Genomic DNA, 12665 nt, shown 5'->3' with positions numbered 1-12665 from the left:
AGCATGCTGCCTACTGTAACCCATAATTTCCTTCGGGATTAATAAAGTGGCTACATTCACCTTTAGTGTTAAACAAGCAGAAGTCCAGTCTTCTCCCAGGTTCCCTCGAGAACGCTCTTCACAGCCACCTCACACAGGACACAATGTAGACATGTGTTACACGTTTTAAACAGCGATTTTGGAATCAACTTGTTTTTATGCTCCCATTTCTTCTGCTCAAGAGATTATTTTAGTATGGAGATAATTTCGGTTGGGGACTGAAATGACTGGGCCAGAGCAGAAACCTTTAAAAACTTTATTAGAAACAGAGAGCACTCATTGTGCACACAGTTCCAGCATGGCTTCTGTTCTTGGGAGGAAATGTGTTTTCGCCCCTCCCCCCAATCATTTACAGTCACTGCTCTCTTTAAAAGCCACTGGAAAACAGTTAAAAAACAAAAGAAAAAAAAGCTTCATAATATAACAGTACAAACAGTCTTCTCTTAAAAATATTAGAAATTATTCTTTACAGGCATGTAAAATGTAGTTCTGAAATACAGGGTGCGACTTTATTTTTCTTTACTCAGAGCTTTTTATGTACACGTGCACACGCTCACACACACGCACACACACACACACACACACACACACACACACACACACACACACACACGCGCACACACACACACGAAAGAGTCAAGGACTTGAAATCAGCCTGTCTGAGCTGAATGCAGACAGCAACTCAGAGAAGGAAGAGACCAGAGATGAAGTGCAACAGAACCCTCCAGAACAATGCCACCATCGAGCTTAGAGACCCAACACATGGAAGAACAAAAATTATAACCTAAAATTAATAATTTAATGAAGTAGTGAGGAGTAATCAGGGCTCAACCCCCCCCCCCAAAAAACCAAAATCATGTTCACCAGCATCATGTTTAGAATTTGCCCGGATACTTCACCATCAGATCATAAACATATTTTAAGACAACTGAAGTCAAAATTCTGAATCCATAAAATTGTCTGTAGGAAAACTTTGTGACAATAGTTTCAAAGGTAAGTACTTACATTTAAATCCCATTTAAACTTGTGTGCAAAAACATGACCAATAAGTCTTGATGCCAGCAGAATGATGGAGTCACCCTTTGGTGCAAACGTGTGACTAAGTAACTTGAGTGAATGTTTAAATTGGACAATTTTATTAAAGAATTCTGAGATCAGCTGGTTGAAGCTCAGATTTCAGAAGTCAACGTCACAACTACCCATAACGCCCACGTTCACTGCGCAAAGAAAGAAAATGTTCACTGAAATTAACTCCAACTTTTTACTGGTTGATGGAAAACGATTCAGCTGAATTTCAGACTTTTTTTTTTAAAGACTCTAAAGATGGATCACATTTAATGTTATTATTCAAATCAAAGCTACAATACTGAATCACAAATATGGCAGCAAAACAAAAGATCCAAATGTTAAAACAAAAAAACTGGTCTTTTAACATAAAAGGGAATTTATAACTTACAAGAATCTCAGCTGTGAGAAATCAAACCCAAAACTTTACATCATAATTTCACTTTAAATAAAAAGAACTGAACAATGTTTGTGAGTGGCATTTTCACTCATTTAAACAAAAATTAAATATTTTGAAAGAAACAAAGTGAAAATGTTTGAGATCTGCTGGCAAATATTTGGACTCCCTTCATCTATTTTCTTGGCAGTAATGATCTTCCATACAAATTCCAAACTGACCTGCTAAACTTCAAACTCAAAAATAACTGAAGGAGCTGAAGAGTTGAAGTATTTTACACACAAAAAAGCTTCTTCAACAAATATCTTTTTTTTCTTCTGCTGTAAAAATCAAACATTTTTCTGTGCTTAACCAAAATAAAAGCTCTAATTCCATTTAAAAGAGACCAAAAACACTCAGGGCAGAAAGTGAGGACAGTTTGTTTTCTAGAGAACATATGCAGTAGAGATGTGTGCATCAACAGCTTCACGAATCTGTTCCACCTTAAATAATTCCTACAAGCCCGTGACCTCTGACCCCTGCAACCAGACCAAACAGGGGAGGGGGGGAAAAGCACAAGAGCAAAGTGGAGGGAGGGAAATAAAATAAAAACAAACCAAAGAAGGAGCTCTGTGGTGGCTAACAGAAAGTTCCTCATGTTTCCTTAGACGGGAATCGAGTCCGTAGGTGTGGGGACGGCGCCCGTGGGCCATAACTGATGGAGCGATGAGATTCCAACAGTACGAGTCGACACTCACAGGAACAAAGTGGATGGAGTTTTGTAAAGTTTTTGTCTTATCGTGCCCTCAGAGCAGACACTGGGTGGAATCTGTGGTGAGAGGGAACAAGCTGGATGAGTAGGCCTGGGTGGGCGTGTCATCACCTGCACTCCACAACCACAGTGTTCTGAGTGGGCGAGGCCGATGACGGACTCATACCAGTGTCTGAGGAACCTGATGAGGTGGATGCCATTGTGTTGGACACTGAGACAGAAGGACAGAGACGGACAGAAAGACACCTTTTAGTAATATAACCCTGATAAGCACATCACAGCAAATGGATTCATCGATGAGAAGCAAAATTATTCAAGGATGGAAACTGAAATGCTTTTCTAAGAAACAACAGATTTGGGCTAAAAACAAAGTTCATCTTTGAACAGCTGTACGGGAAAATACTGGAGTGTCCAACACTAACCCTCAGCCTCCTAGTAAATCCAACACGTTACTGATTTCAAAATACGATGTCGCCTTGTTCTCAAGTTTATTGCATTCACCAGAGTTTCTGAAAACTTGACTTTAACTCAATTGAAAAGCTTCACCACAGGGATACGAACTCATCCGAGATCTTTAGTAGATGCACGTTTAGTATAAATGTGACAAAGGTGACTTTGTTTTTGAGTTACAGCATTTACAAGATCTGTACAACACGTGGCTGAGGTCAAACTCAGACTCGAACCATCCACCATTTTCAGCAGCTGAACCTACGGTTTCAATTTCAAACTACTACATCGCTTGGTTCTCAAGATATCTACTTCACAAACATGTGTGTCTGGCCTCCAGTGGGATGACAATACCCCACGAACACGGAGTAAAAATCTATCCAATCTCTTCCACTTATCCGTTTCAGGGTCGCTGGAGCCCATCCCAGCTAGCATAGGGCGGGAGGCAGGGTACATCCAGGTTGCCAGTCTGTCGCAAGCACGGGGAGGAAAACAAGATTACATTAGCCATATCGCTCCACTGAGTCACATTCAGTGATGACTCTATCAAGCGCACCCTGCTGTGCCCACCACTGAATTTCTGACTTCCGTAAAGGAGTCACTGGAAATGGAATGGTTCTCCTGGACTGGTCTAACAGACCTTTTCCACTTGGGTCGGCTCTATTTGGTGGAAGTACCTGGTACCAGGTTCTCTTTCTGGACCTACTCAGCTGGGATTCCAAGTGATCTGAGGTGATTCAAAAATGATGTCATGCCACCGATTGGCTAGTCGGTGGCATCACTCGATAAGTCACGAGAGCATCTCCTTCACAAAAACCAAAACTGCCATTTTTAAAGATCTGGCAATGAGAGAAATGGCTACAGATAAGAAGCAACACTGAGACCAAGTCAAGCAAAGTCGGTACTGGTGTAAAAGAGCTCTACGAAGAAAGCAAGCAGATGATGTCAGCGTTTGCCTGCAGGCCCTCCTACCTTCTCTTTCCTTCTTTTTTAGTCTTTTCCTGCGTCTGTCAATAGACGCAACCTCAGACTTCAGGGTCATGTAGTACTTTCTGATCTCTTGCAGCTTTTCCTGGAGGAACGAGATCCTTTCTGTGCTTGACATGCTGTCCAGCTCATCTGAGGAAAAGTGAAAGTGGACACAGATCAGATTAAATCTCAATTTTAAAAAGAAAGAGGTCCAACAATTTACAATTGTTTAAAATCTCTCAGAGCATCCTTCAGCATCAACATGAGGTTAAAGTTCAGGTGGAAGCACTTTGTTGTGTTTATGTTGTGCCGTGAAACACAAGTTTGCCCACAGTGGCCTATAGCTGTGTCATTTGACATGTTTGAATTGTCAGTTCAGTGTCAAACACTGTGTGTGTTCGTACCAAGTTGGAAGGTCCACTTGTAGGTGCGTTGAGGGGTGGAGAAGCTCTGTTTGTCTTGTTTGTGAGAAGACGGAGATGAAAAGCTGGGACGAGACTTCTGAGACTTTGACAGAGACGAGAGCCGAGACTGGTCCTCGCTGTCACTACTGTGACCTGGAAACAGTTTACAACACTTTGTAATGCAGTGGTTCTAATAATCTGCTGTGCATCTTCTCATAGGAGTCGTCTCTGCATTCACAGTGCTCTGTTAATCGGCTGGGTCACATTAACTCAGCAATGAAATGGCTCCAAAACAACGGCGTGCTCAGAGGGCAGGTATACCGCCGACTCACCTTTATTGCAGCGTTCGTGTTGCATGTAATTACGTCGCACTCGGACATGTTGCTATGACAGCGACCACGCACATCAGGAGGTACTAAATTGTAATGGAAAACCAGTCGATCTGAGCGGGCACTCATGGATCGAGGCCCACGTTTGAGTGGTTCACCGTGGATCTGATTGATTATGTATGGAGCTCCGAAAATTAGACTAGTGGAAGAGAAAGTCTGTTTTTTGTAACTTAAGGTAAAAGGTCAAATTTCATACACTATATTAAATATACAGCAAGTAAAATCTTTTTTATTTTCATGATGATTTAGAAGCTCATGAAAATCAGAAATCACAAAGTATTAAAACATTTCTTTGGTTAATCAAAAAGGATTAACCGTACGTAGTACTTGGTTGGAGCTTACTAATGAAGGACCACATAAATATGACGTGGAAACGTTCTGTGGTTTTAGTCAGCTGATGGCACTGCTGAGGTGTTCCTGCAGCACGGGTAGCACCAACACTACAACGGCCAACAGGCTCACTGCAGATAAACTTTGACAGTTGTACTTTTACAATAATAAATATGTGCATCTTACATTTTTGTGTCCAGCTCAAGTCAATTTAAGAAAAATAAAACTGGAAATTAGCAGTTTCACACCGAGTGTGAAGCACAGCTGGAGCCTAAAATGAGCCAAAATTCATTTCTACCTTTTCATAATGTTCCTCCTCTGTAATATTTCATTTATGCTATTTGTTACGTCATTTGTTATGCCCTTCATTAGTTTAATGTCTATTTTAACTTCATGACCTGTAAATGATTAGTGTTACATACTTGTTCACAAAATCTGACCTCTGACCTTAATATGAACATCAGTTCGATTTGATTTCAGTTCAGTCACAGATCTGAACTTGTCTGAGACTGTTGGTAGATGCACTGATGTATCATTTTGAAGGTGACATTTTTCTGAAGTTCTTGCGTTCACAGAGGCAGCGTGGGTGTCCACTGTGCCCCATCAGCCTTTCTTATAGTCTCCAAGCTTCACTTCATTGACAGACTGATTATCAACCAAAAGTCCAGAAAAGCTCATTAAAGTTATAAATTGATCGGCATGCAAGTGAGTGAAATAAGTATTTGATTACCAACAAAAACATGTCTGCAGACTGCCTGTGGTACTCCATGACCTTAATGTGCTTCTTTAGTTGTATTGGGATACTGATGCTGGAACTGAAACCATCCATGACCCATCTTCAGTGCTGTGGCTGAGGGAAAGAGGTTCTTGTATACGATCCACAGTTGTCCTGTTCCCTTAGCCAAAGCACACGTCCATGCCCAGTTTGCCCAGTGAAGAAGTGGATTCTGTGGACAGTCTTATACATATTACTAGCTCAGTATCAAATTGACTGATTGTGATCTGTGTGCCCATGTTCTGCAATTTGACTAGGTTGTAGTGGATTCAAATACTTATTTCACTCAACGACATGCTACTCAGGTTATAAATTATGTGACATGTTTTCTATTCTCTCTCTGCATTGAAATAAAACACACTGTTCACTTCTTTGGAAGTGAGCAAACTTACAAATTAAGCAGAGGATGAAACGATCATAATGCAACTTGAAGAGTTCAGAATAACAGCAAGATTGGACCCAAACGTCATCTGGTTCAACCTGCAGAACAAGTCTTCATCTGATATTTACAGTACAAGCTGCCACTGACCTGCTCCGTTCTTCTCCACCCTCCCAGGCGTTTGTGGTCGTTTCTGGTTCCGTTTCTGTTTCTTGGCTGACGGGCTGGAGTTACAGTCAGTCAGCCTCTTCTGACCTGAAGGGTCAAAGGTCATATCTTACTTGTGATACAATCCAACTCAGGGCTCGCAAAATCGCTAGCCCGACGTCCCGGGGCTAGTGATTTTTTCAGTCGGGCTACCAAAATCTATCTCTTCCCTGCCCGTCGGGCTATTGTAGGAAAAATATATGTCAATGCTTTTGCATTCTTTCAGAAATGTAGCTGGGTAATTATGTCATTGGCATCGGTGAGCCACTGTCAATATGTGACATATTGAAGTCGCGTTTGAATTTGCGCTTGTTTTTTTGCTTTCACTTTGCAATCGTGCGAACTGTGTGTAGAGAGCGACAGCACTGATCTGTGAGTGATGATAATTTGTGCACCAATTCCTCTGACATCGTCTTATTAATCGTTAGCTTACTATGCAAACATGACAAGTGAAATCTCCCGCAGCTTAAACATGTGAGAGGTTGATCGCGCAGAGAATCGCTGAGCATTATGTGAGTGCGTGTGTAAAAGCATTTCAGTTCTGCTGAGCCAAATAAGACAGGTCAGGGTGAAGAAGTGACAGCCAAAGAAAAGCTTACCACAAAACGGAGAAGTTATGACAAATCAGACTATAAGGCAAAAAGAAAGTGCAGCTTTATGGTTTCATGGACAAAAGAATTTCTGTGGCTGCAATATGACGAGCTAAATAACCAGGGCTGCACATAAGTGGTCCGCAGGTGCGCATTCGCTGTCAAAATAAAAAACAATATAAGAAGTTGCAACGCGTGCTTGCATACATAAGATTTTCTGGAGGAGGACAGACATTTGTTTAGAACTCTTAAAGATGTCGAAGAAGCTCCTTTAAGCAATTACTTTGGTTTTCCTCCACCTCCAAACAAATGTCAGAAGGAGTCCCAACCACAAAAGAAGCGCGTATTCTCGGAAAAGTGGTTGCAGGAGGTGGCTTCAAACAAATGATGAACGCACAGAGATGTGGTGCAGAATGTGCCGTGAAAATCCCAATGTAGTGGACAAAAACAGCCTTTTATATGGACGCAAACGCGCGTTGCAACTTCTTATCTGGTGCGCGTCTTTTATTTTGACAGGGAATGCGCACATGCGGACCACTTATGTGCACCCGTGTAAATAACATAATGTTCTGCCGGGTGTGTTGTTGGTTTTCTCTCGATTTCTGAGTCGACAAGCGCCTTTGTTACTGGGACCAGTCATTTTAAGAAAGGCCCCATTAGAACCCATGAGAAATGCAAGAAATGCATTATTGCTCAGTCTGCAATATCTTTCCCAGAACAAACACCAATTGCAAATAACATACTAAAAATAAACCTGAAAAATCTGTTTAGAACAGCTACTATGTTGCAAAGAGTGAACTACCACTGGCACAATGTAGCAGTCTTTGCAAACTTCAAAAAGCAAACGGCCTCGATCTTGGTTCCACTTGTCTCTTACCCGTGACTTCAGTGGAAATTTCAAATTCAGGATCTGACACAGACGGATTCATGTCCTACACAGTTCTTACAAGTTCATAGAAATTTCTGTTCAATTAGAACCAAGTATTTGAGTTGATGATTGTCATTTTTATACAATGTTGTAATTTGTTTTTCAACAATTTTTTGATTAATGTTTTGTTTCCTTTACAATATTATACTTTAATGTATAATATTGTAAAGGAAACAAAACAGGAAACAAAACATCAATCAAAAAATTGCTCTCTTTCTTTTTTTTTTTTTTTTTTTTTTATTTATTCGGGCTACTTATATTTATTTTGGGCTACCAAAAACTGAAGAGTCCCTGCCCGAAGGGCTACCAGGGACTTTGAAATTTTGCGAGCCCTGCAACTGATAAGGTCACATTTCTGTCTGTTGTACCATTGTGCTCTTACCTCTGTCTTTATTTTCCTGCAACGAGAGAGAGGTGGAGGACGAGGAAGCACTGCCGTCGAAACCAGGGCTCGAGTCTCTCTCCTGCTCGCCCTTCACCACACCCCCCTCCTCAGTGTCACACTTGCGTAGTTGGTGCGCCTCGATGGGAGTGACTTCTGGCAGAAAGGGCCTGGCCTGAGGCTGAGGGAAATGAGGCGTATGAGGGGAGGGGAGGGAGGAATGGATGAGGTGGGGGAGTGGAGGGGGGGCTTGTTGCGACTCATTGACTATAGGGAAGTGATGCTCCAAGGAGGGGATGGGCTTCTCCTTCTCATCTGTATCATCCAGGTCCACCTCATGGCAGACCAGTGATTCTGGATCCATCTGTGGTTCCAGCTCCTCTGTATACGCCGGCTCCTGGGTTTCCAGAACAAGCGAAGCTGTCCCAGAAGGCATGACCGGTACCTTTGTGGCTGCACCTGTAAGATGCTCCTTTGACACCTCTTTCTGTGGCTCTTCTGCTGGGTGGGGCTGTTCCTCTGCCATCACCACTGCCTCACTGCTCTTCTCTGAGTGGAGTGGTAAGGGGGAAGCTCCTGCAACCATTTTGGTGGTCTCCTCCTGCCTTCTGTCAGGACGGGGTTTCTTTTCTGCTGTCTTTTGGTCTCCTGCCTTACGCTTGAGTGCCACGCTGCTTCTTTCCTCTGTCTCCTCCTCTGCCTCCTCCTCCATCTCCTCCGCTTCCTCCTCTTCAGTGGCAGAGTCAGTGTCCGAGTCAGCAGGAGACGCCTCAGGCAGGAGGTGTGGGGTGGGGAGACAGTGGAGCACTACCATGGGCTCGTCTTGCCTCTTAAAGACGCTATGAGGAGAAGGTGATAACGCTGGTGCCTGAGAGCGGCTGGCAGTGGATGCAGGGCTGGGGTTGGAGAGGGGGACTCTAGGGGGTGTTTCAGAGCCTGCCTCCCTGATGTTGCTCCTACGACCTTTCACTCTTGGCGAGGATGCAGGAGTAGTACAGTTGTCCTCATCGGTGGAGGAAGGCAGAGAGGAGGGCACCTGCTGCTCCCTTTCAGGAGGAAGAGGAGGTGGGGTCCTACTCAGACACATCTCTGGAAGTAATTCTTGCCTTAGAGACGTTTTGTTTTCGTCTTGGACAGACGCCGTCTTTGTGACTGGTGACATTTGGTTGTCTTTGTCCAGATCAGCTGGCAGCACTGCAGCTTCCTTTGCAGGATTCTCCCCCTGCTCTGCCTCCTTCCTCTCTGATTGGTGTAATTCTTCATGAGTGTTCTCCTCAGGCATACTGGGACACAAGGCTAAGGCAGCATCCGGCAGCTGAACTGCTGCTGCACAAGTTGCTGTATTGCTGTGAGGAGATGCCATGACATTAGCTAACCCACTTGCTTGCTGCTCCTCTTCTGCTTCCTCTGCCTTGGAAGGTGAGACTTCAGCTCTGCCTTGCCATGGCGATATTTTTTTGTCAGAAGGGTCTTCTGATTCACTTTCATCTGAGGAGTTCCCAGAATCCTCTGCAGGATGGACATTGGTTGGTTAGTTAGTAATTACTGAATGGCTCAATTACTACAAACAGAGCTGTTCTCACCGTTGGACGCTCTGTCCGAGTCGTACATGCCGGAAGTCCTTCTGGTTCTTCTCCGGGGAGTGTCTGCAGAGAGAACGACACATTACTCACAGAGACACACCTCACTGTGATGGTCAATTCAAACTGGACAAATACAGCTTTTCCTGACAGGCATCTTGTGACGTGAACATACACTATTGCCAAATGTATTCACTCATCCACTGTACCACTATAGGCCTGTCTGTAAAGGCTCTCAGTCATTTTCTTTCAAAGCTCCTTAGACCACTATAACCCTACAAACCTGATGAGGCCTTCAGATTACTCAGAGACACTCCATGAATAGGTTTCTCCATATCACCAGGTGCAGTGGTGTATCTGATGCCACTGCATGATGAACTGGGCCTTCAGTTCCAGTCAAAGGAATTCTTGATACTTCGGCATACCAAGTCATTTTAGATCGGTTCATGCTCCCAGCTTTGTAAGAGCAGTTTGGGGATAGACAAAGCATGCTCATGAGGACATGCACGAGCAGGTTTGGTGTGGAAGAGCGTCACTGGCTGCAGAGTCCTGACCTCAACCTGCCAGAAGACCACTGGGATGAATTAAAGCGGAGACAGCGTGGCGAGCCTTCTTGTCCAACATCATTGCTCTACCTCAAATGTACACGACTGGTCAAAAGTTTTAGAACATGTTGTTGAAGTCAGATGAATATCTTCAAATGCTACAAAGGTAAGTGGTGAACTGCCACAGTTTAAGAAAAAAGGAAGTTTAAGTAACCCAAAACGGAAAAATAGTGTAATTTTCATAATTATACAAAAAGAACACAACGTGATTTAACAGTTTAAAGCTGTTCTGCAGCAAAGGAGGCTGATCAGCCTTGGAAGCTGGTGCTACTAATTCCTACAGGTGTTCCAACCTTTCTGGATTACTTACAGCCCCGTCTGTCTGCATAAAGCAGTGTTGGACACACTGTGGTACCCTCGTCAGCATCAGCTGAACAGTACTGTGCTGCAGAAAGCAGTGTGTTGGTACAAACAGGGTGAGAAAAAGGCAATTAACAATGGAAGAGAGACGGACCATCATAACTCTTATAAATGTAGGTCTGTCCTACAGAGAGACTGCAAAGAAAGTCAAGGTGTCAGTGAGTCCAGTTTCCTTCTGCACTATGAAACAAACTGTGACAGGAAGAGTCTGACAGACCCAGAGACACGACTGAATCAGGTCATGTGATGGCGGCTCACAGGACAACAGCTTCAAGCAGCTTAACAGTGCTCGTAGTAAGAAAGTCTGTTTCAGCTGTGAAGAGAAGACTTCAAGCTGCAGGTTTGACAGGATGAGTTGCAGCGAGAAAGCCAGGCAAGACAAAGAGGCTTGTCTGTGCCATGAAACACCAACACTGGACTGCTGAAGACTGGAAGAAGGTATTATGGACCGATGGATCAAATGTGAAATCTTCAGTTCATCACACAGGATCTTTGTCGTCGAGTAGGTGAAAGGATGGTTCCACAGTGTGTGTCATCACCTGTCAAACATGGAGGAGGAAGTGTGATGATCTGGGGCTGTTTGCTGGATCCAGGGTCGGCGACTTGTAGAGTGGGAGGCACCATGAACCAAAACAGCTACCACAGCATTCATGCAGCACCATGCAATGAGACTTTTCTTTTTCTAAGACTTTTGCCTGGTAATGTCCTTCTGGGAGGACGGTCAAAAACTCCCATAAACACATTCCTAAATACTGTAGAAAGCATTCCCAGAAGACTTGAAGCTGTTATAGCCGAGCATGGGCCAACATCACATTAGACCCTATGGGCCAAGAATTGGATGTCACTCAAGTTCATATGCTGGTGAAACCAGATGAGGGAACATTTTTGGCAATAAAGTGCACTACTGAGTGGATTTCTTTGGTATCGGCATGCTCTGTACAGCTTACTGTCTCCGTTGGCCATACTGGAAGTGTCAGTCCTGCTGCTTCTGCAATTGGATAGCCCTTCGCTACTTGAAGTTTTGCTACGCCCAGTGGAGCTGTTGGGTGTGGTCCTGATCTGAGGACGACCACGTTTCCCTACAGTTGGCCTGACAGCCGCCATCAGTGCTGGCTTCTCTTCGTCCTTATCGAGCTCGTCTTTGGTCTGTTGAGTGGAAAGAAAACAGTGAGATGACAATAAAAAGGATGTTTGACCTTAGGATGTCCGTTCATCTCAGAGTGAAGCTCAGCAGGTTTTGGTCAGACAGCCAAGGTAATTCGACATCACAGGACACCTGTCCACCAAACAACCTCTCCGCTTTAACACTAAGCAGTCACACAGAAACATTCCCAGTTACTCAACTTTTATTCATCACATGAACCAATGGTTACTTTTCACCTGTATTTAATGAAGAAAGCTTTTGATCACATTGAAACTCCATAATTATCCATCCTTCAATTTGTGACGTGGCATCTCACCTTCACCTTCTTCTTCTGCTTCCTCTTTGTTGCTTTTTCTGTAGGCCATATAATTCGGTCAGCCTTCACCCACTCATCATACCTGTGCATCAGATACACAAACACCACCAGGTCACACCATCACCTAACATCCCTAAGCACCTGTGACACCAACTTTAGTTTTTATTTTTTTCAGAGTTTAACTGTGGAGCATCTCTGCAAACATAAAATATTTTAAAAGTCTAAACAACAAAAAAATAAGAAGCAATTTCATGGCCACCACAAGATCATTCAGCAACTCCATGTAAACCACCCAAAAAAAACTATGTCAGCACGTGGCATTTGGTTGCTTGGGAAAAGGAGGAGAACGGAGCGACTGCAGCTGTGAGAGCAGCATCAGTGTGATGGGAGAGACTAGTGACATGGACACTGTGGTCAGTGTGCTTTCCTACTCTTCTTTCTATCACGTGTTAAAACAATGAGGTGACTGCTGAATGTCACAGGTACTGGCCAAAGAGGCAGAAAAGGCTCAACTGCAATGTCAACACTGTCTCCACGGAGACAACAGGAGGAGCGATACACCACCTGTTCCAGGTAAATATTTGTTAAAGTTGTACAAAAAACATCTG

At 43.6% G+C, this 12665-nt stretch overlaps 1 protein-coding gene across 3 annotated transcripts in view; it reads right to left on the bottom strand.

Annotated features, from left to right (window-relative positions):
• Positions 1-281: 281 nt before the first annotated feature.
• The window catches only part of arid4a (AT-rich interactive domain 4A), a 37993-nt gene continuing 25609 nt past the window's right edge, over positions 282-12665 (bottom strand). For 2 of the 3 annotated variants that reach the window (XM_085440613.1, XM_085440614.1), the window contains exons 18-25: positions 12058-12139; positions 11545-11743; positions 9636-9698; positions 8053-9561; positions 6096-6200; positions 4073-4225; positions 3672-3818; positions 282-2463 (exon numbers count right to left, since the gene is read on the bottom strand). In XM_085440613.1, coding sequence (XP_085296739.1) covers positions 2360-2463; positions 3672-3818; positions 4073-4225; positions 6096-6200; positions 8053-9561; positions 9636-9698; positions 11545-11743; positions 12058-12139 — 2362 coding nt within the window. In that variant the 3' untranslated portion in view covers positions 282-2359. The remainder of the gene's footprint in view (positions 2464-3671; positions 3819-4072; positions 4226-6095; positions 6201-8052; positions 9562-9635; positions 9699-11544; positions 11744-12057; positions 12140-12665) is intronic. The other variant, XM_085440615.1, reaches the window with a different exon arrangement.

The sequence above is a fragment of the Copadichromis virginalis genome, linkage group LG19, assembly GCF_057382275.1.
Source record: "Copadichromis virginalis isolate Kocher_CV1m ecotype Utaka linkage group LG19, C_Virginalis_male_GT1.1, whole genome shotgun sequence".
NCBI lineage: Eukaryota > Metazoa > Chordata > Actinopteri > Cichliformes > Cichlidae > Copadichromis > Copadichromis virginalis.
Note: the sequence above shows the minus strand (reverse complement) of the source record. Positions and strands in the feature narration are given on the sequence as shown.